General features: G+C 48.4%; 1 protein-coding gene and 3 long non-coding RNA genes across 34 annotated transcripts in view; 3 read left to right on the forward strand and 1 right to left on the reverse strand.

The window, feature by feature from the left end:
- LOC111932986 (uncharacterized) overlaps positions 1-10284 on the reverse strand; it is a 48475-nt gene extending 38191 nt beyond the window's left edge. The window contains exons 1-2 of one of the 3 annotated variants that reach the window (XR_015273704.1): positions 10047-10284; positions 9307-9384 (exon numbers count right to left, since the gene is read on the reverse strand). This is a non-coding gene — a long non-coding RNA (uncharacterized LOC111932986). The remainder of the gene's footprint in view (positions 1-9306; positions 9385-10046) is intronic. The other 2 variants (XR_015273706.1, XR_015273705.1) reach the window with 2 other exon arrangements.
- The window catches only part of NFIA (nuclear factor I A), a 404462-nt gene that overhangs the window by 137148 nt on the left and 241897 nt on the right, over positions 1-25417 (forward strand). For 12 of the 29 annotated variants that reach the window (XM_086841704.1, XM_086841716.1, XM_086841695.1 and 9 more), the window contains exon 1: positions 22694-23119. The exons of 14 other annotated variants lie outside the window; for them this stretch is intronic. In XM_086841704.1, coding sequence (XP_086697830.1) covers positions 23093-23119 — 27 coding nt within the window. In that variant the 5' untranslated portion in view covers positions 22694-23092. Of the gene's footprint in view, positions 1-22693; positions 23120-25417 lie in introns of those variants that run through there. 3 more of the 29 variants (XM_086841700.1, XM_086841712.1, XM_086841714.1) reach the window with 1 other exon arrangement.
- LOC147651761 (uncharacterized) lies at positions 1199-7984 on the forward strand. Its single transcript, XR_015273707.1, has 3 exons — positions 1199-1355; positions 2989-3656; positions 3966-7984. It is a non-coding gene; the product is annotated as an uncharacterized LOC147651761 (long non-coding RNA).
- LOC111944792 (uncharacterized) lies at positions 13184-13970 on the forward strand. The gene is made up of 2 exons (XR_002871400.2): positions 13184-13455; positions 13608-13970. It is a non-coding gene; the product is annotated as an uncharacterized LOC111944792 (long non-coding RNA).

The following is a 25417-nucleotide window of genomic DNA, read 5'->3' on the forward strand; positions in this document are numbered from 1 at the left end:
GGGAATGCAAGATTGAGCACCAGAAGTTAGCAAATATTTGAAAAAACATTTTAGAAAGGTGTTCGTGAACCCTTGCATGGCAAGAAAGGCTCTGTGCACCCTTCCCAAATGATGCCTCTTCCCTGTAAAACCTGCTCCAACTTTAGCAGTTTAATGCTGTAAAATTTTTGCTGAGCGCAAGCAAATGTGACATTTGTAAAGGCTTTTGAGATTTGATGGATTTTTGAGACTTCCATAAAACATTCCTTGAGAAACAAGTGATGTAGGCCAGTCTCCTAGTTGTTGCTTTCAAACCAGGATGTTATCAGCACTTTACAAGGTCAAACTATGAGAACAGTAACACAGAAAAATATCTCCTAGAACTTTTCTTATGGATAGATGAATTAGTTTGGGTAAAAGTTTTCTAGAAAGAAATCAAAAAATGTGACAAAAAAAATGTGTGACAAAAAAAAATGAATTTTGGAAAGTGTCTCCTAGTTGTTAATACCAGATAAAATTTTGAGCATCAGAAATCAACCTTTAAAACAGAATAGACTGGCCAACCTTGACTGGCCAGCATTAGGAGATGGATAACTGTGAGTTACTGTGTGCTGAAATTGCTCTCATTTGCCTTTGTCCTGAGATGTGCCCCCAGTTTAGTCACAGGCCAGTTCTGATGTCCACAGGGACTAAATTCAAGATTTTTGCCCTGGTAGAAGGTTCTGCTCGCAATGGAGCTGGGGGTATCAGGGCCAGATCTCTGGAAACAGACACTGTTGTATCCTGGTACTCTGTTAGAGGCTTGTTCACGCTTCTAGTGCCAGTAGGGAAAATCTGAAAGCATGGAGTGAGGTAGAAAGTCAAGATTTAAACTAAGTAAATTAATTCCTGAAGGGCTGGCTATCGAAACACCGTGCTTCCTGCCTATGTTTGACTTTACTTCAGTTCATTGGTCCCTAGTGCACCCAGAATTATAGCTCAGTAAACTTCTCCAAGGATCAGACATTTAAAAAAAAACAACCATCCAAAATCTCAAAGTGTGGCTTAAAAGCAGGAAACCTCCTAGCAGAAAAGAGATTGAAAGAACACGTCTTGACTTGGTCATTTCCTCTTTCAGATGTGGACACATTTTCATTACAAATTACTCTGAAATCAGTAATTATTTTCATATGGTTAACAAAAAATACTGATTCAACATTTGCATCTCCCTGAATTGCAGTGGAGTGGGATTACAAATGGTACAAGATGCATCAGTTTTATAAAACATATTGAAGACTTCAACTTCATGATGGAAAGTGTTCTGTCATCACTTGAATTGCACGTGAATACCAGCAGAGTGGGGAGCCCACAGTTACCACAAAAGATGCTAAAAACAGGTACATGGAAATAAAATGTAAATGCTCAAAGTTAGCTCAGATTTACATTTGTTTTCATAAATACTGAATGTTAAAGCTCCAACCATCCTGCCTAGGTGGAGCCACAGAAAGAGGCAAAACATCCAAGTCCCAGTTAATTCCTTAAAAAAACCTTCCTGTTCTTTAACGGAGTGACTTAACTGTTTCAGGGCAAACAGAGGGGAACACACAGAATAAAGCAACTTTATGCAATAACCTTGGATTCCAGTTTGTGTCTAAGAAGTATTTATCATGAGCCTGCAAATCCCACCAAGCAGCTCCTGTGTGGAAGAAGGAGAAGAAAAGGGAGGTTGCTCTCGGTGGTCCTGTTAAGTGTAATGATTTCTAATAAGAGCCACATTTGCTGTGAGTGATCTGGATCAACATCAAAAAAAAAAACCCATCTAGTCAAGTGCCCAGCAAGGGGTCTATTCTCATGTCCATGCTCATATGTTAAGTCCCATTGACAAGCATTAGTGGGAACTGCATGCACATATGGATATGTGAATAGCCCCAATGGGATCTGCATAAAGCAGTGTTTGACTATACAGAGATCGCTTCAACTGCCACGATAAAATAATAGAGGGGGAGAAGCCTTAAAGAGTGGTGTGAACAAACCAAACAATTTAAAGAAATTGATAAATAATGGAGATTAAAAAAGAAACAGCAAAATTAAAACAGTGTTAGGATCTGTTATTTGAAATAAATACAAAATGAGAATTATCTTTAAGAAATTAACCCTGGCCAAAATTGATAAAAACAGCTCATAACTCCAAGTTCTCTAATTTTTACAACCTCTTTGTCTTCCTTTTACTCTATATCCTAAATAGAAACAAGAGACACAGCAAAAAGCTCTTACTGACAAGAGGTGAGTTAAGAAATGCACTGATAAGCATTGCTTTGCTGAAGAGCACGGGACATGAAATAGTGGCAGCTCTACAATAGGTCAATGATAATGATGCTCCTGAGGTTATGCAACACCGACAGCCACTCTATAAATGTCAGAGCCTTGCAGAAACTTCCTGGAAAAGGTTTCCTGCTACCTGAGAAGCCTCCAGCAGCCAGTGTGCTGGACCAAAAACCTCTAAAGAATTTGTTCTCTTTCTGCAGGAAATCTTCAGATTTTCCCCTGAAGCCACTACCTAATTCAAAATCCCATTTTGGAGATTTTGGGGATTTTTGAATGCCATTTTCATGATTTGGAGAACTGTTGTTACTTGTGCTCACATAGCTGAAACAACAAAACCCTTCCTGACAGTCACACATAAATAGGGGCAATGAACAATGAAATCATCAATTAGCAGAGCAGACAGCAATCACTGCTGTGATAAGTGCCCATATTAACAACCTAAATTGATGTGATATGGAATAGATGATAAGCAAATAATGTGTATAAATCAGGTCTAATTGTGATCAAGATCACTGGTTTCTTACCCTGCTCTGGTGTCCATAGTGCAATTCAACCACTGAATTGCAAGTTATTGCCAAGTCCTGCATGTCTACGAAAGTCTCACTGGCTTCAGACCCAGGTCCAAACTGTTCCAGCAGTGGTGCTTTGGAACATTCTGAGGTGAAGCAATCCACATGATTGACAGCGAAAGCTCTTATCTTACAGGATGTCCTTTTCCAGTGGTCATTTAGACCAACAGCCAACCTATTAATCACAGCAAACCAAAGCTTGTTAGGTCCCTGCTGGCCAAAGCACTTGAGAAGACAAAAGACACCACGTTCCAGCTGACACCTGCAAGTAATTACACATGGTGATAGCAGTGCGTGAAAGAACAATTTGAGAACCAATGCTAAGAGGAGCGGTGCATTTCTTTTTTATAGACTGAACTATTTTCTGATCTCTAAGTGCCTTAGGGTCTTAGAAATCAAAGGCAAATTAGGCAGGGTAAAGAAAACCAGTTGCCAGGTGTTCATCTGGAGAAATGATACATCTCCAGTGATTTTTCACCAGTTCTGGAAGCAAATTCCCCTTTTAAGATGACACTGTATTTTATAATAAGGTTGTTTAATCAGCATAATGGCAGAGGGCAACTGCTCCATGGAGAACAGAATCTGGAGACCCACTCTCCCAGAGTGTTTTGTCTACCTACCAACAGATTTTTCAGTCTGTCTCCAATGTCTGTGGATATCAGGACACATAGCAGGCATGACAAAGACAGACATGCATTTTTAGAAGAAGGCAAAATATGACGGCTGATCCTTTCCTAAAAGACTCCTGAGGAGAAGATGAGAAGATGGCTCCTCCTCTGAAGAGCACCAAACAATCACAGCCAGGTAGGAGAACTCCGAGTTATGTTCCTCTTTAGTAAATATTTATTCCATTAGCATTATTTGAATGTTACTGAACTCTGGTTAGAAAGGGAATGATGGGGAAAGATTCAATTTAAGCAGGATTTGTTAATAAAACTCAAAATGCATGCTATGTTTTCAGTACTGAATTCTGTTTTAATAAAACCTATGATCAGAAATTGTTTTCACTCTGTCACTGCATTGATATAATAAGTATCTAGAAATCCTAAGCAGAAAATAATGTTGCAAGGAGCAGTAAAGATATATGACAGCATATTTTGCCTTGTTTTCTAGATTTCCACTTCTGGAAGATAATCCACCCCCAGGTTCGACTTCGAAGACTTCTTCATATTGAAAGAAAAGAGGAAGATGAATTTACATTCAAAGACTGAGAAATAAGTCACCATCACATCATACTGCCATATCCTTGGATCTATCAGATGTTTTAAAGAAAAACAAGTTTCTTAGCTAACATCCTTCCCAGCAACTACTTTCAGCTCGTGTTTCATTTTAAGCTGCTGAGTTGATTGGTGGGACAATTTTCTGCTCTGAGTTGATGACCAGCATCACTGCAAGCCAAAGGCAGGTCTTCAGTCACATTGATTTCTGCCTAAGTCCCTGAGACTGTTGAGCTGTCCAGGCTTTGCTATCACTGACAATTTCAATGTCCCTCAAACCTCTGGCATTTAAGTTATCAATTAATAATGCTGCTCAGTGTCTTTTTTTGCTTTGGTTTGCTATGGAGTTATCAGTGTCTCTTCCACTGACAGCATGTAGTAGTTACAGTGCAAATACATAGGCTGAAATACCATCAGTGACATTCTGCATTTACACATGTGGGCAATGAATGAAATGCATGAATCTCATAGAGGTTTGTACTGAAATTTCTCTGAAGAACAGTGCTCTTGGGAAAACCACCCAGGACCACCTGGAGGCACATGTTCCAGGCAGCTGGTGGAGTGTTTGAGGGAAGGCTGTAACTCCAGCTTGCTACAGACAGTTGAGGGACTGCCTCAGGTAAATAATTAGGAGGTGGATACACAAAAAAATGCAATCTCTTCATGTGCCACACATGTACTGTGAGCTCTGCTGAACAGAGTTCCTTCACAGAGTAACAGATTTGACACAATCACTTTGAGCTGAGGTTTGACAGAGGATGCTTAGTATAGACTGAAAGTGTTTTAACTGTCAGGAATGGCATCTTCCCTGGAGCATCTTTCTCTAGGGGAAAACAGCCTGATCCTCACCAGCTGTAAATGGCAGTGCTACTCCCACAGAGGAAAGTGCTGTCGATCCAAAGCAGGGCTGACTGGAAGGACCCCAGGGAGCAGTAAAGGAAACCTGAGCATTAAAGTATTCCATATCAGATCCAGTTACATCTGTCTGTAAAATTAGTAACAACACAGACACCTGGTAGTTATGATTCATGGCTAATAAATATGTTAAAAGGTAGAGAAGATTGTGCTGAGCCTTGCACAGAACTGTCTGTGCTATTGGATTTGATAGAGTTTAGCTCCTGGCTTTGGTGAGGGGCTGAATGTGCTCTGTCCAAACTTAGATGGGAGACCTCCAAGAATGTGCCAGAGCTGAAGGAAATGGGATGAGGTCCCTGCTTTCTCTTCCTTCTGCATTACACTGAGCTGTAATTGGAGGCACCATGTGGTGGTACTGTAGAGTCTTGAAATGATTACTGCCTGTTCATGGCTTTGACAGTTGTTGAGATTTTTTTGGGTGTTGAGAGAGGAGCAAGTTTGTAGAATGCAAGTAAGACATAGGGAACTGCTGTGGTGGGTGTGTATGGCCAGAGCAGAAGGAAACTGTGAGAGCAGCAGGGCAAGTGTTTGGCAGCATTTCTTACAGTAATCAATTACTGACACAGAATTTTATCAGAAAAAGAGGCTTGGGGTAAAGTTTCAGGCTAATATTCTGTGTAACCTGTACCATCCAGGAATGTCTGATTCACACTGTGAATAAAACAGGTTTCTAGGTAGGAGATGTCCAGAGATGGTGTCACTGCCTCTCCTTCACCATAGAGCAGAGGCACAGCGCTCTGAGGAATCAGCTATTCCATACCAGGAGGCAGGCAAGGGGTGACAGATCTACTGTTTGGGGGCTGCTTTTTGGGGGGGTTATGTAGCTTCAGCAGCGCACAAACTGTCTCTTTTAAAGAATAATATGTTATTAGAGATATATGAATGTGTAATATCTGCACACCTGGCCTGGGTCTGGAGAGCCCATGAAATGTGTTAAACTTGTTATTACTTGATTATTCCATTGCACAGGTGTATGTTCCTGCTCCCAAATGCTTATGCAACATCTCTGCTGATGTATTCAGACTCACAGTACTGAAGGCTAGAGAAAGCCCCTTGATACATGACAACACACTGTGTGCCTTTGCCCCTGCATTAAATGCACTCATTTGGTTTTAGTTAGCACAGGTTTTCTGGTCTTGCTTTGAAAATAAATTTTAATAAAAGACTATCCACTTTGTGCCTTGAAAATCAGCCTTCAGCTACTCTATTAAAACCCCCTAAATTCTCAGTTGAGTTTGTTTGACTTCAGCTTGCAGTTACCCATTTTTCTCTAAAAGATTAAAAACATTTTTAGTATCCAGCAGATAATTCCAGACAAATCTCGTAGCTACGTAAATACTTACACATTACACTCATGTCACGTCCCAGTCTTCTTTCCAATAAGCAAGGCAGATTGAGTGCTTTAAGTCTTTCACCATTAAGCACTTTCTTCAGCCCTAAAATCCTCTCTGTGGCTCTTTTCTGCACTGTCTCCAGTTTTCCAACAATTTTTAAAAGTGTGAGCACTAGAAACTGCATAATCTTATATTGTCTGTATTGAAAGCCATTGTGTTTGAATGGGCTCAGCTCATGAAGCAACTGAGATCACTTGGAGTGTCATTCTCATCGCTGTCTGTCACTCCACCAATGTTCCTGTCACCCTCAGATTTATCAGCTGTGAATTTACAGTGTTTACATCCAAATCATTGAAGAAAACATTGACTAGCATCTGACCTGATGCTGATCCTGGTAAAACTCTCCCGTTTGATAACAACTCCTGATTCATAGCTACTTTTTAACAGGCTGTTTGCCAATTCCTAATCCAATTAGTGCATGCTCTGCTGCTATTTCTAATGCTTTTTGATCGGAATATCACACAGTGTTAATTCTAATCTCCATAAAAAAATGAATATCACATCTCTTCATTGACCTTTATCATTCAGTCTTTACCTTCATCATATTATTTGATGCGCCTCATCAAAGAAAGAAATTGCATTTGTCTGCTAAGGCTTATTTCTTCTAAAACTGTATTTACCATCATTAATTCTATTTCCTTTCTTCATGGCGCCTTTTCCAATACATGGTAACAGCTCAGGATGTGTTTGAGGCCTGGCTTTGAGGTCAGTACATTGTGTTATCAAACCAACCACAACAACTCAGTTCTTAAACCCAACTATGAAACCTGATACCTTTCATTGCAGTGGCTTGATGCTTATTTACATTTATATATTATCATGTGATTAAAAAGGACTATTTGCCACACTGCCTTAAGTGTAGCCCATGGAAAAACTCCTAGTCCTGGCCACTGTTTTCCAACTGTTTCCCAGTGACCACTAGTACAGAAACCAGTACAATCTTAAGCTTCCAGGGAGAGCTACGTGCTGCCTGAAGCCTGCCTTAGAACACCACCATGAAAGGGATGATGATGAAATATCAGCTATCATGTAACTATCTATAAATGTTAGATTTCTACAAAGTGATTCCACTGAATTGTAATTAAGGGTTTGAAAGTCGAATGATTTTAAGTGCTAGTTTTAATTACCGCTTGGTGAACTTTAGTGTGTTAGAATTGTCACAACTTTCCTTTAGAATTAGTGTCAAGCCAGGCAATACAGTGGGAAATTATTAACTCATACTTTGGTTCAGCAATTATCTGCATTACAAGGTTTATGCAATTAGCTGTTTAAGATGTCATTATATTTTGCCATCTGGTACACAGGAGTTTATGCATATGAACAGGCACATGTTGAAGTGATTTTCACTATATGACACTTGATCTCAACCCAAATCATCACTATAATGAGTGGAAGACACAGTGTACAGTACATTAGTGGCAGGTGCATACTATCAACTTCATTTTAATAGAAGACTTTCATGTTTCCATTTTTAAAGTATTCTGCACAAGTGCTGAAGAATTAATTGCTCGTTTGCAATCTAGCAAAAACCGAGGACACGTTATTGCTAAATGCTAAGGAACATCAGCTTTCAGGAAAGCGGCCACTTATTTAAGTTCTTTCCATCTGTAACTCCAGGCCAATTTCTGCCGCAGACAATATGAAAGTCTCCGTTAAGTTGAGCTTAAAATGTTCTCTGGGGAACATGCTGAATTACCCTTGATAGGCTCACAGCACTGAAAGCCTCTTGAGGAGCCTGTGGTGTGGTCCATGCATGACAACCTCCAGTGTCACCAGTCTCTGTCAGTGCACAATGTATTGTCACCTGCATCCTTGGCCTTACCTCTGCCTGACGTCACTCGTGCCTGTTGGCTCACGCTTGACACACAGATTCTAAATCTGGGGGGAAAAGGTGTTGCTGTTGGCAGTCTCCCACCAGGAAATCCTCGCTTCCAGGCAGTACAAAATGTAAATATCGATAACGCCTGCACTGCATACTCAGATAATACCTGGTATTTCTGACACATACGGCGTCTGGTGTTCTAAAAATATTTACAGCCTTTAATTAATTAAATTGCACGCAGCTATTAACCTCATTTGACACAAGGAAATCGGTTTCTGGAATGGTAAGAGACCTCCTCAGTCATGGGAAGGCTGTGCAGAGCCTGAGAGTGAGCTGCCAACAGGGACTGTGCTCACTGAACTGCAGTGCAGGTGGCTAAAACCGGGCTTCACCTGCCAAAGCAGGGGCTGTGGTTTGCGGCAGGGGATGGGTTTGTCACGCGAGAATGGACAGGATAGCTCCTGCCACCTCCTTCTCCAAGCAGGACTCAGAGTAGAACCCATGAGACAAAGCAGTCACGTGGGTGTGCTGGAAAATCACATTTCTTGGGAATAGTCATTAATTTAGGTTCTAGTATTACACTCGGGATACTCACCGTGTCTTGGGGCAGTGCTGGTTGCCTCAGAGCGGGAGGAGGCACCGTTCCCAGACCTGCCTCCAGCCACGGCCCTGGCTCCAAGCAAAGGATAGTGCTGTGCCTCCACGTGCAGTCGCTGCAACTTCATTATTGAATTACATTAACAGGCCGCCCTCTAGTGTCATATTTTATTACTTGGGTAAAAAAAAAAAATGGGCCGGTCGGGTAAAAAAATGTGTATTTTGTCTCACTGAACACCAGCAGGAGAGGCAGCCACAGAAGCAGCCAAGAAATATTTCTGTGGAGCACATTGGAAAGTTCTCTGTCAGGTTAAAATACCTAAACTTTGGAATTTTCTCCTGAGGTTCTGGAAATCAGTCGCAGAAAGCCCGAGGAAAATGTCACAAATCCTGTACAGAGTTTTCCCTTTAAATCAATGTTAACGTTTCTGTGGGTGGTTACAGCAACACTGTGATAGATACGTGCATCTATACCTTTAACATTAAGTGTTTCATCCTCTTGTGCATACCTCAGTGTGACTCAGGGAGATAACGGGGAATGTCCTTCAAGGAAACGCTCTCAGTGCACAGGGATTGCTTTGCTGAGGCTGAAGACAGAAAGGTAATGGACATAAGGTTGCAGGCAATTATTCAGTAGTTTACAGCATTTTAGAGCTAAAACCTTAAAATACGAATGCTCAACAGACAATAGTTTTATGTTCTGAAACCCTTAGAGGCATTAGCATTAAGTGACCAGACCTGCCCTTACTGGGCTGGTTAGGAGTGGAAAAGGGCACAAAGCACTTTCAGGACCATTGGCAGGACAGGTCATGCCAACTGCTGGTGTGAATTAGCGGGTGAAGGCAGCTCACATCCATCAGCCAGAGACCTGTCCTTGTGTATTAATGTTCCCCCAGACTGAAGCCACCTGCCCATCTTCCATTTTTTCTGAGCACACCTGTCTCCCATGGGAGTCTGGGAGATCGGTTGCATGACCAAGCACCCTTTGGATAAATCACGGGAAGAATCTCAGCACCAAGTGCAGCGCACCGGGATCCGCCCCTGGCCCGCTGGTGACAGGGATCTGCCCAGGGATGGGTTGGCTTGCGGAAAAGGTAGGAAATAGTTTCCCCCAGGGGAATGTAACAACTGCATCCTCTTTCCTCCAAAACCTCTCTGGAATTACGGAGGAAGGAGCAGGGGATGCTCGACCTTAAGGCCCACACGCAGGTGGGAGGACAGAGACTCCGCTCACATCAGCCACACGCACCGCGCCTGACGGAAACACAGGCAAAGCAGGGCGAGGGTGCTCGGAGGCATTAACCTGGGTGTATTTTTCCCCGGTTTTGCCGTATTTTGCTGGTTTCGGCCTCAAGGGCTGGTTTATTTTGCCGTACTTCTGCTGGTTTCGGCCTCAAGGGCTGCCCCGGCCCCGCGGCCCCCTCAGGCTCCCGCGCGCTTCCCGCCGGGAGGGGGCGCTGCGCCGCTGAGGCGGTGGGGGGGGCGCGGCGGGAGGGGCGGGGCGGCTCCGGGCGCGCGCGGCCGCCTCCAGGGGGCGCCGCGGGGCGGGCGCGGGGGCGCGCCTGGGCGGGGGCGCGCGGACAGGTGCGCACACACCCCCAGGTGCGCGGGCACAGGGACATCCCCCCCATCCGCTCGTCCCGGGTACCCCCCGAACCCCTCTGTCACCGCACACGGGAAGGGGGAGCAGCGAGGAGAGCAGGATGCGCCCGCCTAAACAACTCATCTGCGAGAGTTGTTGGGTGTTACCATCCCGACCCTCCGATCCGTATTTTGCAACCCTGCAGGAACGCAACTGGGATTATTTATTATTGTTCCTTCTTATTAATTTAATTAAGTCTTGTAGGTGTAGCATTTTTTTGCCCCATATTAAAGGAAATGAAGTCAACATCATTAAAAGGAGTGGAATAGGCGTATGCCAAAGTATTTGTAAGAGCATGTTAAAAATATTCTAATATGAATTCCAGCTGTCTCGCAGGCCTCTGGTAACTTTTCCGAAGAAATCCAGCGACGCCGCAGCCCTGCTGCTGTCGTCTGTGGGCTGAATGCAAATTTGTGGCAACAGGGGGAAGCAACCTTTGTTATTTCCTACAGTCACACTTTTTAAATCAAGTTAACTAGGAATTTTTAAAAGCCTTTGCCATGGCCTTTGGAGTAAAGCTCATGACGTTTGGGATTAAAGGGGAATTGTACCAACCTCACCTGCTCCAGGGAGCAGCAAAGACCCCGGTGAGCCCATGCTGGTGATACACAGGGCATGTGGCATGGCAGAGGGCTGATGGGGTACCTGAGTACCAGGGGCTGTGTTTTGGGGTATCCCTGTTCAAGTACAGGCCACATGTTGGGTTCCAGTGTGTGTACTGGTGTGTCAGAGTGCTGGGCTACCTTGTGCTGGGTACCTGTGTGGCAGGGTACCTGTGGGCAGGTGTAGCAGTATATCGGGGTACTGAGTGCTGGGGTACCCATGGGAAGGTGCAGTGCTGTGCTGGGATCGCAGTGTCTGGGTGCTGGGGTACCTGTGTGATGGCACCTGGGAGGGGTATCCGACCCCCTCCCCACCCTGCCTTCCCCAAGATGTCATAAACCCTCCAAAGGGATCAGCTGAAGAACAGGGGTCCTGGCAGGAACAAACAGCCCCCCCTGCATACGGGGGTGTATGGATGGATTCTGCCTCCTTTGCAATCCCCTGGTCGGAGGGCACTGGGAGCACCAGCACTGGTCCTTTCCCTGCTTTGAGACACCAGTGTCTCAAAAGAGTTGGGAGCAGCAGCACTGCTGGCAGGGAGGGAAAAGCAGCTGCCCTGGAATCTCCACTGGACATGGATTGCAGTTGGCCATGGTCACTCCCTCCTTCCACTCGGGTGTCCAGTGTTTTCCTCTGCGCTATACATGTCTTCCCGGCTTTCTGATTTTCTAAACCATAGGGAAGGATTTTCCACGGAGATTCAGTGTTCTCTCCGTGTTGCACATGCAGAAGGCCAGCCCACGGGTTCCCTTTGCCAAGCAGGGCAGAAGTCACTTGCACCAAAGTTTGGAGCTCAGCAATACTGAAAATCTGGAGATATTTCTTTAATTTAACGAGTGAGGCTGCATGGAAATCAGAGTTTGATGCTGCAGTGCAGTGGCAGAAAACAGTTTCAGCCTCCTGCCCTGTGTGCTGCATTATTGCTGGGGGGCTTATCCCGGATTTTATTAGCCGTGTAAGCATCTCCAGCAGCATGCCACCGTCCTGCTCTCAGGAGCTACTCCTCCCTCGCTCACCAGTGCAAGTCTCAGGGACCTGCCAGTACAGCTGCTGGGATTCAGGCATTCCTGAAACTTCTCCCCTGCAATGCTGCCCTGACTCTGGGCACGGCCAAGGGAACCCCATGTTGGGACAAAATTCCCAGGGAATGTGTCAACTCCTGAATTACGGTGATACCACCAACACTCTTCATAGTAATTATCCTGTTTTCTTTACTGTTAAAGGATTTGATGGGAAATAACAGGCAAAGCCACTGCAGGGCCTAACAGAGCTGGTGGGGGGAGGCCAAGCTGCAGTCCCAAGCCATGATTCCCTAATTTCTCAGGACCAGGGGATCCTTGGCTTTATGGATTTGATTCACGGGCAGTGAGAGCAGCGCTGGGACACCGGGGTACCGCAGTGGCTGTGCCCGGCTGGCACAGAGCCCCTGTGCTGCAGGGCTGGGAGAGCCGGAGGCTGCCCGGGGGTCTGCATCCCACTGCCGCCGGGCGCGGATGCTGCGGCTCCACCCGGGAGCTGTAACCCTCGCACAGCCACATCCATATGGGGTAGGGATATATGTGGATACGCACATGTACAGGCGGGTTGCAGCGCTGGCAGGCAGGACCACGCTGGGCGGGAGAGCTCAGGGGTCCCCCCGCACCCCCCGCCGCAGAGCCGGGCCCGGGAGGCGCCGCGGGGAGCGGCGGGGGCGGGCGCGGCGGCTGCCAGGTGCCCCCCTCCCTCCATCCCTCCCGCCCTCCGCGCCGCCCCCGCCACTTTTATTGAGACTTTATTTTGCAGCGGGGGTCGGGGGGCGCCGGCTCTCCCCTGGATTTCTCCCCCCCTCACCTTTTTATTTTTGTGGTTTTGAATTTTTTTATTAAATTTTTTTTTTTTTTTTTTTTTTTTTGGTGGGGGGTGGGGAAGGTGGCCAAAACCTTTCCCGCTCTCCGCATGTGCGTGATTTAGAGTGACAGAATTGCGAGCCGGGGATGGAGCAGCGATAAATCAGCTCCTCGCCGGCGCGGGTTGCCGGGACTCGCCCAGCGCCGGACGGAGACTGCGGCAAAAGAGACGGGGAAAAGGGAAAAAAAAAAAAAAATATATATATAGAAAAGAAAAAAAAAAAAAAAGAGGGGGGAAGAAAAAAAAAAAAAAATAGGGAGGGGTGGGGGGGAAATACAGGAAAAAGATCTCGGCAGCCCGCGGGCCGGAGGAGCGAGCGGCGGGGTTTGCGCGGACGCGGAGCGGCTGCAGCGGCCCCGGTCTGCGCCGCTCCGCGGGGTTTGCCTGTCTCGGCTCCTTTTTTTCGGATGCTCTTTTCATAAAGATTTTTCGGGTTTCTTTTTCCTTGATTTCTTTCCTCCTCCTGTACCTTAGATGAAAATGGCTACCAGTGACTTGGCGAGCGTTGGGAAGGCAGATCTGGCAGGTTGCGAGATTTATTTATTTATTCCCCTCTCCCTTCCTCCAAATAATCCAGAGGCAGACCAAAATCAAACAGCGAACTTTAAAGGCTTCGCTTTAATTCTTTCCGCCCCGCTCCTGTGTTTTCTCTGCCCCCACCCCCGATGCGGTGCCAAGGCTGTGCCGGAGGGGGGGCCCGGAGGACGGGGAGCTGCGACGCCCATCACGGTCGCCCACGCCGGGCAGCGGCTGCTCGGGGAGCGGGCAGGAATCGGGCAAAACCGGGCAGAAATCGGGCAAAACCGGGCAGGATCCGCCGCGCTGCGAACTCCCTGGGCGAGTAAAAATGGTGCCGCGGAGCGTGCGGATGCTGCGGCGGACACTGCGCTCCCGAGTAGGGATTATCCACTTCTTTTTTTTTTTTTCCTTTTTTTTTTTTTTTTTTTTTCTTAATTATTATTTATTTTTGTTGTCATGCCACAGATCTTCAACTGTACTTGCAAATAAAAGCGAGAGCTCACGGATACCGCTTTCCTTCCAGCGAGGACTGAGTAGTTAATCCAATAAGTATCTGTATTGTTTGGGGCGATGTGTGTGTGGTAGGGGGGAGGCAGTTAATCATGTATCGCAATGTATGGATAAAATATATGAATATTAAAGTGACGTGGGGAAAGAGTGCCGGCGCGGGGGCTCCTTTCGGGGGAGAGGACAAAGAACAAAGTGGAAACAATCTTTTAAAATATTTTCCATTCATAAAAATGGCAGAGGGCTTATCTACCAGTCTATTTCTGCGTCTGACTGAACAGCTAATGCGTTATTGCCAGCTTCAAAAGATAATTGTAGTGTCGGTAGAGACCTAATAATACAGTAGCACATGTAATTTTAAACAACACCTCATTGTTTATTGGGATGTAACTTTCCCAAAGTTTATTTGTAGCATTAAGAGATTTTTAAGTGCAGGAACAAATTGCAAATGAGCAGCTGTGGGGCGATGCACGGTTTGTGCGGCTACAAGAGTTTCTATATTTAGTGACAATCTGAATCTGAAGAGGATAAAAAAAAAAAAAATAGAATATTTTTAAGGAAATGCTTATTTCCTCCTGGAGGAGGGGGAAGCTGGGCTGGGGGATCTCCTGGCTCGGGTTTTCAGTTTTCTGAGGGGGAAATAATGCAGTCAGTGTGTTATTGCCTACGAGCTTCACAACCGTACGTACACCTGCTCCAAAGGCTCAGAAATAACCTTTTCATGCAAGAAGTTAAGGAAAGGGGTCGGGCATACGTACGTGGGGCGGTGTCGTGATTTATGTGCTTTTCCAGGAATCCAAATAAAACCATAGTTGAGCGTATCCCTTTGTAAGGGCCACCTGTGCATCGCGCCTGCTTGTTCCGGGGGTTACCCTATGGAAATGTTCCCAGCCCAGTATAGAAGTTAACACAACAGTCGGGTGAGCAGAGGATGCTCTCACCTTCTCCCTGCTGTTAGGAGAGGAAAGCAGTGATTGTGACAGGCAGCCCACACGGATTACACTTCCTTTTTTTCTTTTTTTTTTGAAAGAAAAACTCCCTTTCTGGGAAAAAGCAACAAAAAAATAAAAAACCCCAAAGAACAACAAAGCAGCTTCTCCAGAGAGATCCAGTACCGGCGCAGGGTGCCCAGTGCAGGGATCTATATTGCCAGGGCGTACAATGCGGCAGGTCAGTGAATTACAGTAATAAAGACTTTTAAAAAAAATAAAAAAAAATTCAGGTGCTGAGACTAACACATTTCCTTCGCTGTTCCAAAGGAACCATGGGCACTGGGAAAAGGCAGAGTAAGCAAAAGGAACTGGGTGCACTTCACTCTGTTTTTTTTTACAAAATCTTTTAGGCAGAAGCGTTGAGTCTCGTGCAGGTTTTTGAGTTGTTACAACCAGCCTTTGCACACGAGCTACAGCACAGCTTTTATGGCTCAATCCTTGCACGTTATGAAGTTGTCTATAAAATTAGAGGAGGTAGGGAAGTAAAAAGTTACTAATCTTGGAGAAAGAGTATTACTCTTAATTCCCTAATTTAGTTTGAAGTTTATAGGCTAGAACTGGGGGGCTCTAAACTATCTTGTGTTAGTGCCTGTCCTTTCTATGAAGAATATATCACCTTTTAATAAATACATAATTTAGAGCTAAAAGAGGTATTTTTAATAGTAGAATAGAGAAAGAATTAGGAAAACTTGTGATGGAAAACTTTCCTGCTCTGTACCCACGAGGAAAGTGACCAGACCTTATGTGCTGTCTCGGTTAGCAGGGCTAAAACTATTTTATAAAAAATAATTGCAGAAGGGAATTGTAGATAAATTTTGGGCCAGAAAAGCAGTAATAAGCCTCCACCTGTTACCATGCCCTTCTAACCAGCCTGTTTCTAACCTAGGCACAAAGTTTTCTGAGTTTGTGTCTGAACAGGCCACTCATATTATTATTTTTTTTCTTCCCAAAACTTTAGCATAGATAAGAAATGTGAAAAAAAAAATTACTTAGCAGTGAAGCAGATTGCTGCTTTGATTTTTATTTACTTATTTACTTGGAGAAATAATGCCCATCTCATTGTGAAAGTTACAGACTCCAGAGAAAAGCCTGCAGCGAAGGGCAGCAGGGAATGCATGTTAATGAGGGCTAAAAGACCACCACTGCTTCTAAGCAGCGTAGGTTGATGTTTAATATTAGTATTAATATTCCTGATTTCTCTTAGACATAACTTCTCTTTGTCACATAACTGTTTGTGCTATCTGAAACTTCACAAAGTCCGGTCAGCAATTCTTCGGGTTCATTTTTCACACCGTGTATTGAATCTCAGCTTTTATATTCTGAGCGAACCCCGAATATAAAACATTCTCATGTAAAAGCAGGGACAAAAGACTTACTTTCCTTTTTGAGAAAAAGATTGCATAAATAAATATGACAATTCATGGATATATACTATACTAACATAAATAGTGTGTGTATGGGTGTGGGTGGGTATATAAGCAATATTTGCCACACCATGTTTATACCACTCTTGCGCAAACTTTAACAAGTGAAATTTTCATTGAGGTGTGCAAGATTAGGACCAAAGTGTTTATGCCAAACTGCCTGATAAAACATTGGATTTAGGACAACAGCAGTATCAGTTCTGCATGCTGTAATCACTCCTATGACTGGAGAATGATTTTGTACCATTGTGAGAGGTGTCCCTCAGCTTCCACCAGTAATAACACTGCAGGACTGTGTACAAATAAAATATAGCTGAGGACTGTACCTATTTGCATCTTTCCTGGCTGTGAACAAGGGATTTATCCAGCTGGATGCTGGCATCAACATGGAGGGAAGGGAATTTTAGGTTCCTGCTGGCCTACTGTATGGCCTGGGCTGACAGGCACTGCTCGAGCCCACCCTTGAACCACAGCGAGCTTATTAAACTGCATTCACTTTCATAGGGAACTTTCACTTCAAAGTATATTTAGTTTTTTCAAATAAACCCTGCTTGCAAAGGGCTTTTTATGTCAGAAGTGTTGCCCATTATTTTGCTCCCCATAAGAAGATCTACAGCAAAACAAAAGGGGAAACGCTGCCTCTCCCGCCTCTGTCCGTTCTGTTGCTTCCTTTCTGCAGTCTGCACACTTTAGCTGGGAAGTTATTTCCTCTGCAGTGCATTTCGCAATAGGCTCGAGACCCTGTGGAAATGCATTACAACTCTGCAGGCGTTCCTGCGACGCGCTGGGCTCCGGAGCCAGAGCCCCACGGACGGCCGTGCCAGGCAGCGATGCCGCCAGGAGCTCGTGGTCAAAGCAGGTCTTCTCACACAAAGATTGGCCAATTTTTAGTGTGTTTATACCCACTTGCCCTTAGCACAACTGCTTTAATTCCCCACTTGATTGTGGCTTTAGCGATGCACCTATGGCCCAGACCCCAAGTGGTACAGCTGTTTTCATCTGCCATAGGGACTGCAGTACTTCTTCATCACCCTGCTCTCCTGCTGGGAATTGTGGCAGTGGGCAGAAAATATTGCATGGAAAAACATTATTATTCACATGTATTTAGTGTATTTAGAATTTACATCAAACGTACTACTCTGCTTATTTAAGCTACTCCCTGAAATTTGGACCCTGGAGGTTGAAAGTTCTGCCCTCCTGTTTTAGGATGAGACAGTGTTCACAAAACCATGGTGTTTATTGTAGAACCATAGAATGGCTTGGTTTGGTAGGCACCTTAAATATCATTGAGTTCCAACACTCCTGCTATGGGGAACTCTATTTCAGGATCTGGAGCCTTTAAACTAAGGAGGAAAACCCTCTTATGCCCAGTTCTCTGTGCACCTGTGGAATAAAAAAGCAATCTCTTCCCCAGAGAGAGTCTTACAGAACACTCTCATTTTCGGTAGCTTCAGAATATTGTTGATTTCATGGTGGATGGCGGGACAAGGTTAGTAATGGCACTAAACTACTGCTTCTCCATGACATTTCTACTGGGATTTGCAGGCAGTTCCATAGTGGGTTGTGGGACAAGAGAGGAACATCTGGGCATTGATTTCCATCGACCACACTGGCACTTGGGTCTCTTGGGGATGTGAGTCAGCAACGTGTGGCTCTAAGGTCCTGATGGAAAAGGGATCAGGATCGAGCCTGGCAATTTCAGGGGGCTTCTGGCTCTCAGCAAGGTGAAGGCTTGCCTCTCCCAAGGCAGCCACAGGCTCCATGAGGCTCTCCCAAAGCCACCACCATCACTCAGGGCCCAGGAGAGCCCCGTTGTCTGTCTCAGGCCTTTAATGATTGCTGCTGTATGTTAACAGGCCATACCACATATAGCCCGGCTATTGTCAGCGCTGATCCTTGTCCAACTGACGGGCTATTCAAAGCGCTTCTCAAGCCTCTCCAAAATCCCAGCTTGTTCTACCCCGATGACAGCCATCCCTCCCATTCGGAGTTCTCTTTGTACGCTTGATAACATGGTGGAAATCCCTTATTATGCTTCTTTTAATAATGCTTTCACATGGCAAGGGGACATGATGTTTTAATTTATGCAGTGCACATCATCCTTCGACAATTTGCTAAGAGGAGCCCTCGCGACCTAAGCCTGCGCCGAATAACACGAGTTTATGCAAAACCAGTGGTTTCCAACCTGTGGTCTCCAGACCGCTGGGAATCGGCGGGCTCCTTCCGAGGGGTCACCAGGAGGTAACCAGGAAAGCAGAGCCGCTGCCGAGAGGTTCAAACGCGCCGCCGCCTATGGAGCCGTGCTGTCACCAGCACAGGTCTGGGGCTCCCCAACTGCAAACTGAAAATCGCTGTCTCAGGGGTTTTTACTTTCTTACTCTTTTTCCTTTTATTTTATTTATTTTTATTTTTTTCGTCTCTATACTCAGTATGCTGCGGCTGCAACCTCTGTGCCTTTAAATACCTGCTCAAGTCGATTAAAAGCAGTAAATTCAGAGGGGTAACCACACCGCTCCTTATGAGTTGTGTGAGTTGAAGTCTCACTTTGTTGTCAAAAAATAGCAATTAACCTTCAGATCCACTTGCTCTCCCCCCCACCCCCAAATTAATTTTGCAGTATTATCACGCATCTTGAGGCTTCCAGTTTTAAGCATATAATGCTTCTCCTGTTAATGAAGTGGGTATCCACGATCAAGGGGAGCTGAGAGCCACAGACAATTGTTTGTTTGCCTTTATTTCTCACGCCCTTTGAAGGTTTCTCTTTCTCCTCTGTGTTTTTTGGTTTTTTTGGTTGTTTTTTTTTTTATTAAGTGACTTTAGCAGATTGTACCCTCGGAGCTGTGAATAATGGGGTTATTCTACAAAAATGGCCAAGGCTAGTTAAGACACACAAAGCCAGGAAATCCTTTCAGGGATGAAATCAGGACTATTTTAGGGGTGCCGTGTAAGTTGGAGACTTTGCAGCTCAGCTGCTGCATCGCTGCCAGGCACGGCAGCGCTGCGGGGACGATCGGTCCTCCCCGGCCGGGGGGGCCCCGCACCTTCACAGCACCGGAGCGGGGGGGAGCAAAGCCTGGGGGGGTTTGTAAAGCACGGGGGGTGCAAAGGTGGACGTTCAAAGGGGGATGGGGGGGTTTGCCAGTGCCAGGTAACTTTGCCGGTGCAGCAAAAGGAGCTTTGCTGGTGCAAGGGACGGGGGTTCCCCGTGCCGGGGGGTGCGCATGGGAGGGGTACCCGTGCGGAGGGGCTTCCCCCTTCAGGAGAGGGTTTTACCCGTGCGGGGGGGGCTGGTTATCCGGGCAGGATGAGGGGGTTACCCGTGCGAGGGGGGCTGGTTATCCATGCAGGATGAGGGGGTTACCCGTGCGAGGGGGGCTGGTTATCCATGCAGGATGAGGGGGGTTACCCGTGCGAGGGGGGCTGGTTATCCATGCAGGATGAGGGGGGTTACCCGTGCGAGGGGGGCTGGTTATCCATGCAGGATGAGGGGGTTACCCGTGCGAGGGGGGCTGGTTATCCATGCAGGATGAGGGGGTTACCCGTGCGAGGGGGGCTGGTTATCCATGCAGGATGAGGGGGTTACCCGTGCGAGGGGGGCTGGTTATCCATGCAGGATGAGGGGGTTACCCGTGCGGGGGGGGCTGGTTATCCATGCAGGATGAGGGGGGTTACCCGTGCGAGGGGGGCTGGTTATCCATGCAGGATGAGGGGGTTACCCGTGCGAGGGGGGCTGGTTATCCATGCAGGATGAGGGGGTTACCCGTGCGAGGGGGGCTGGTTATCCATGCAGGATGAGGGGGTTACCCGTGCGAGGGGGGCTCGCACCGCCCCCTCGCTCAGGACCCCCGCGGCTGGGAAGGGGCTCGGCGGGGGCGGGACACTGCGGGCCCGCAGCGGGGCTGCCCGGCCGGCCGGGGCTCTGCGGGGGGATGCGGGGGATGTCCGTGAGCTCCGCCGCCCCCCGGTGCGGGTCTCCTGTGCGAATCGCGGCGATTGCGGAAATACGCGAGGGCGGGGGGGTGGTGGGGGGGAGGAGGAGGAGGAGGAGGGAGGTGGGCGGGAGGCTGCCGAATCGCTTGTAACTTCTGCAAAGTCCCGGGCACTGAGAGCCCACCCGGCAAAGCGGGGAGAGGCGGCGATAGTGCCCGGGCACACCCGCCCGGACCCCGGCTCGCCCCGCGCCGCAGCCACCAGAACCCCCAAACCAGCCCAAAATCCACGGGAAAAAAAATCCCAACACATCCCACCTAAGAGCCGGCGGCAGTTGGCTGCGGCGGGTTTTCCCTTCCGGTTCCCAACGGCTGCGAGTCGATTTTAGCCATAAAAAATATAAAAAAAATGCGGAAAAAGAAACCCCAACCAAAGTGCCGCCAGCCGCCAGAGCCCGCAAAGTTTCTCTTGCACTGTTATCCGTGTTATCCCTCTTATCCCTGCCCGTGGGACGCGGCGCCGCTTAAACTCGTTTTTTGTATTTTTAACCCGATTCCCACGCTTTCGCAGAGGGAATTCGCTATTGTCTGCGCGGGGTCTGGGCGCGGAGGGAGCGCGGGCGCGCAGGGCTGCGCCGCAGCTGCCTTTTTTCTTTTTTTTTTTCCTTAATTTTTTTTTTCTTTTTTTTTTTTTTTTTTTGGTCGGGGATTTGAGAAAACCGCTGAGCTTGACAGATTCCCCCCCTTTCCCCCCTCCCCGCCCGTACGTGCGCGCCGGCTCCGTGCGCGCCGTCTGGAGCGCCCGCGGCCGCGCACAAAGAAACGCGCCCGGGCGCGGGATGTGACGGACCGCGGCGGGGACCAATGGGCGGGGCTGGGCATTGTGACGTCACCGACGGCCGCCCAATCAGCGGCGGGGGTGGGTGTTGCGACGTTTGAACTCCCCCGGGGGGAGGGGCGCGCCTTTTTTTTTTCTTTTTTTCTCTTTTTTTTTTTTTTTATCCTCTTTTTATTTTTTCTCTTTTTTTTTTCCCTCCTCTTTTTTTTTTCTTCTTTTTTTTTTCTCTTTTTTTTTTTTCCTTTTCCGCCGAAGTTGGCGGCGCCCCGCGGGGCCGGAGCCTCGGAAACCTCCGGATTTAGCACCCAAAATAAAAGAAAAAAAAAAGAAAAAAAAAAGGGAGGGGAGAAGAAGAGAAGAAGAAAGGAAAAAAAAAAAAAAAAGCCTTTTTATTTAAAAAAACCTCACGTTTAAAAAATTATTTATTTCTTTTAAGTGTGCTTTGCAAAACGCTGAGTTGGGAAAAATGAGGATAACTTGCGCGCCCACTCGTTTAGCGCTCAAATATTCTGGGGTGGGGGAAGGTGCTTTCTCTCTACCCGTATTTATTTTTGGGAGGGGGGTGCCCGCGGCTGCGGAGGGGCTGCACTTGACCGTGGGCCCTGCCTAGAGGGCGCAACCAGCCGTCCCGCGGCCAAAAGTCTCCCGAAGGGCGCCAAAAGTTACTTAAAAGATAATGCTGGAAACCGCAAAAGGCTGGGAACGGTGCGGCACGGACGAGTGGGGGACACGACCCCCTCCCCCTCCACCTCCGAAACGAGCTGCGGGAGGGGGTTTTTCCTCCTTTTGCTCTATAATTGGGAATTTTCCCGTCTGTATCGTCGTTCCCCCCCTTTCCTCCCCTCCAAAAAAAGCCTGTGACTACGCGCAGGGACGCGGGGGTCACCTAAACTGCCTCCAGCATTAGTGGAAAACGCTATTCCCAAGCGGAAAGCGGGGGGGACACAGCACCCGGGACACCCTCCGAGTCCCCAGGAGCGGGCTGGAGAGCATCCAAACCCCAAACCCAAACGTTGCCGGTGCCAAGACAATGCGCTCCAGAAGTGGCAGGAGGCGCGGGGGTATTTTTAATTTTAAGCGCTTCACTTTTAGATTTCATAAGTAAGAAAGAGGGGGGAGTGCGATGTGCCGAGGAATTTATGTGCTGCTATTTTTTAGAAGAATTTTTTTATTTTTTTTTTTAATGTGGAATAAGCACCCTTGATTCTAAAGCGCTTGATTTAAAATGACAAGTGCCAAAGGGGATGGGGAAAGTTGTGGAAGGCAACGCCGCTTCCCCCGGCCTCCCCCCCGCCCCATCCCTCCATGGTCAAGGGCCGAGCGGAGCCGCAGCCCCCGGGCAGAGCAAAATAAATAAATAAATAAATTAATAAATAAATAACAATTGCGATAGAAAAAATACACAACACATTCCCCCCCCCCCCCCACCCCCCCGTAAAAAGAGGAAAACTTTGAGCCGAGCCCCGCTCGCCTCTCGGCTCCGCGGCTGGCCGCGCTGCGGGGCGGCGGGGCGGAGGGAGGCGGCGGCGCCGCAGCCCCCTCCCCGCCCCTCCCCGCCCCCGCGGGCGGGCGGCGCGGGGCGCGGGGCGGGCGGTGCGCGGCGCAGAGCGGAGGGGCGCGGAGCGGAGCGGAGGGGCGCGGAGCGGGGGCGGCGGAGGGGCGCGCAGCGAGCGCTATGCCTTTAACGGCGCGCGGGGCAGGCATGCCGAGCGCGTAGTGCGGGAAAGTCGAGGCGGGGTTAAAGTTCAGCTCATGGAGCGGCTCCGCGCTGGCTGCAGTTTGGCAGAGTTGGAAATGTGAAAGCAAGAAGCAGGCTCGGGGCTCCCCCTCCTCTCCTCTCTCTCTCTCTTTTTTCCCCTCCTCTCTCTCCCTCTCCCTCTGTCTCTCTCCCCCTCTCTCTCTCCCTCTCTCCCCGCACACGCACACCTCCAAACCGCAGCCCCCCGCAGCAGTCATGTATTCTCCGCTCTGTCTCACCCAGGTAAGCGGCCGCCGGGGCGCGGTGGGGCCGGCGCTGCGGGGGTGCGCGGCCGTGCGCGCCGGGGAAGGGGCACCACCGCCGCTCGCCGAAACTAACTTTGTTGCCTTTCGCTCGCATCCCCCCCCTCCACCCCCTTCCCGCACGGCCATTTGTGTCGGCACATGGCTAATGGCGCCTACTTATTAATGCTTTAATTAACGGGGGGGGCCGCGCGGGCGCGGTGCTGCGGGACGACCCGCACGGCCCCGCCGTGCTTGGTCATCCGCGATCGATGCCGCCGATGCCGCCGCCCGCGCCGGAGCGCCCCGCACCGCCCCGCACCGCGGCCCCGGGGCAGAGCTGGAGCCGCTGCGCCGCTCCCCGCCCCGGGCACGGCGCGGCCCGCACCCCCCGGCACCGCGCTCGGGGCTCCGCGGGAGCGGCCCCGCCGGCTCCGCGCCGCCCCAGCGCTCCGGGCACGGAGAGAGGGACCGTCCCCCGCACCTGGGCTCGCTCCCGCGGTGCGGCGCGGTGCGGCCGCCCCCGCGCAGAGCTCCCTCCGCACCCGCGGAGGCCGCCCCAGCCGGGGCACCGAGCGTGTGTCCCCCCACACGGACACCCGCAAACTTGTCCCGTGTGTGCCGCGTGTGCCCCCCCGGCACCCTCCCGCCCGCGGATCGGGCCCCCGCGGCACTCGGCGCAACTTTTGCGCCCCCCGCTCGCGGCGGGACGGGGCTGCGCGGGGAGCGGAGCGGGGGTGTCGCTCCGCGGTGCCCCCCGCTTGCGCGGCCGCGGAGTCCCCGGCCCCCCTTTTCCCCGCGCGCTGCTGCAGGACGCTGAATTACACCCCTTCAATTAGCAGGATATAATGGTTTAACGAGGAAATGCTTTGTGGCGGACTCAAACCCCAGATTATTTCCTCCTGCAGGAGATTTTGACTACATTATTCTTATTAATTTAATTGGAATATTTTTTTTTTTTTTCTCCCGGTGAGAAAGCCTCTCCGGGCTCTTTCCGTCGAGAAAAAGGCAAGGAATTGCAGGGAGAGGGGCGGCAGCTTCCCAGGCAGCCCGAAGAGCTGCAAAAGTTTTGTCCCTTTCTCCCGCTGCGGTCCCCTCTCCTTCCTCAGCCTCCCCCAAATTTTGGGGTGCTGGCGAGAAAACACCAGGCCGGCGGGGGCACGAAACTCCAAACCGTACACTTGCTCAAAAGGCAGGAGGAAAATGTGAACAGCGGGAGTTTGCAGAGGATGGGATGCAGCAACTCCGGGCTGTGCCTGAGCAAAGTTTGTGCCTTTAATTCAACTCTGAGAAATACCTGGTTTTTGTCAGCGCAGCGGCTGCACAAGAGGGACCCCCGGACGCTCCGTGCAGGGCCCGCAGCGCCGACGCTCTTGGCATCTCCACGTGGGGCTCCTGGGGCTCAGTAGGCCCAGTCGCACATTAAAGAGAGAAAATAAATCCTTGGGCTGGTTGCTCCCTGGCCCAGTCGTGTCGTGTCCCCGTCGGTCGCCCCCACCTCTCCCCCCCCCCCGCTTTTTTTTTTTTCTTTAATTTATCAAAAGAAAAGCAGAAAGCCAGGCATGTGCTTTGACTCCGTTAGGAAAATGTCGCATTCTTGCTGCACGTTTGGGAAAGTAATAGGAGGATTAGAGGCCTCCTGACAAACTCTTCCCTCCGAAGGATCAATTAGGTGATTCTGTCATTTTTCTATAGAAAAAGGGGGCGAGCCCTGAGGTATTGCAAGTAATTTCCTATGTTATCGTTTCAAGAGCTTTTATTGATACAAGTTTTGGGAAAGATTTTTTTTTTTCTTTTCTTTTTTTTTTTTTTTTGTCAAGTTTTGGTTCAGATTTAAAGGGAAGCTCTTGAAAGTGGGTTAGAAAGGGAAAACAAACAGAAATCCTGGTTCTGAGCAAATTTATCCAAGCCCTGGAACCAAAATGGCACAAGCATTTTGTGTCATCTGTCAGGAAAAATCCAAACATCATTCCATTTACATATCTGCTGAGGAGCTAGGAAATAGTTGGGGAACATATGCACGTCTCCTCAGATTTACAAGCAAATGGATTGTAAAAATATTAGCAAGGGTCGCTGTAGCTGGATTAATTTCAAAAAGATCTGCAGAAATACATTGTTTCAAAGCCTCCTTTGCAGGATTACATTATCGAAGGCCCCTTTGGGTTGGGGTTCTTTTGTCGTAGGGTTTTTGTTTTGTTTTTTTTTTTAACACCTTTTTGAAGAGCAAAAGAGAATTTTGGGATGAACAGTACAGAACTGTGCGGTCCAAATTTTAGGTGCTGCTTAGAAACAGGCAGCT

This window comes from Cyanistes caeruleus, chromosome 9 (genome assembly GCF_971803275.1).
Source record: "Cyanistes caeruleus chromosome 9, bCyaCae1.hap1.1, whole genome shotgun sequence".
NCBI classification, from domain to species: domain Eukaryota; kingdom Metazoa; phylum Chordata; class Aves; order Passeriformes; family Paridae; genus Cyanistes; species Cyanistes caeruleus.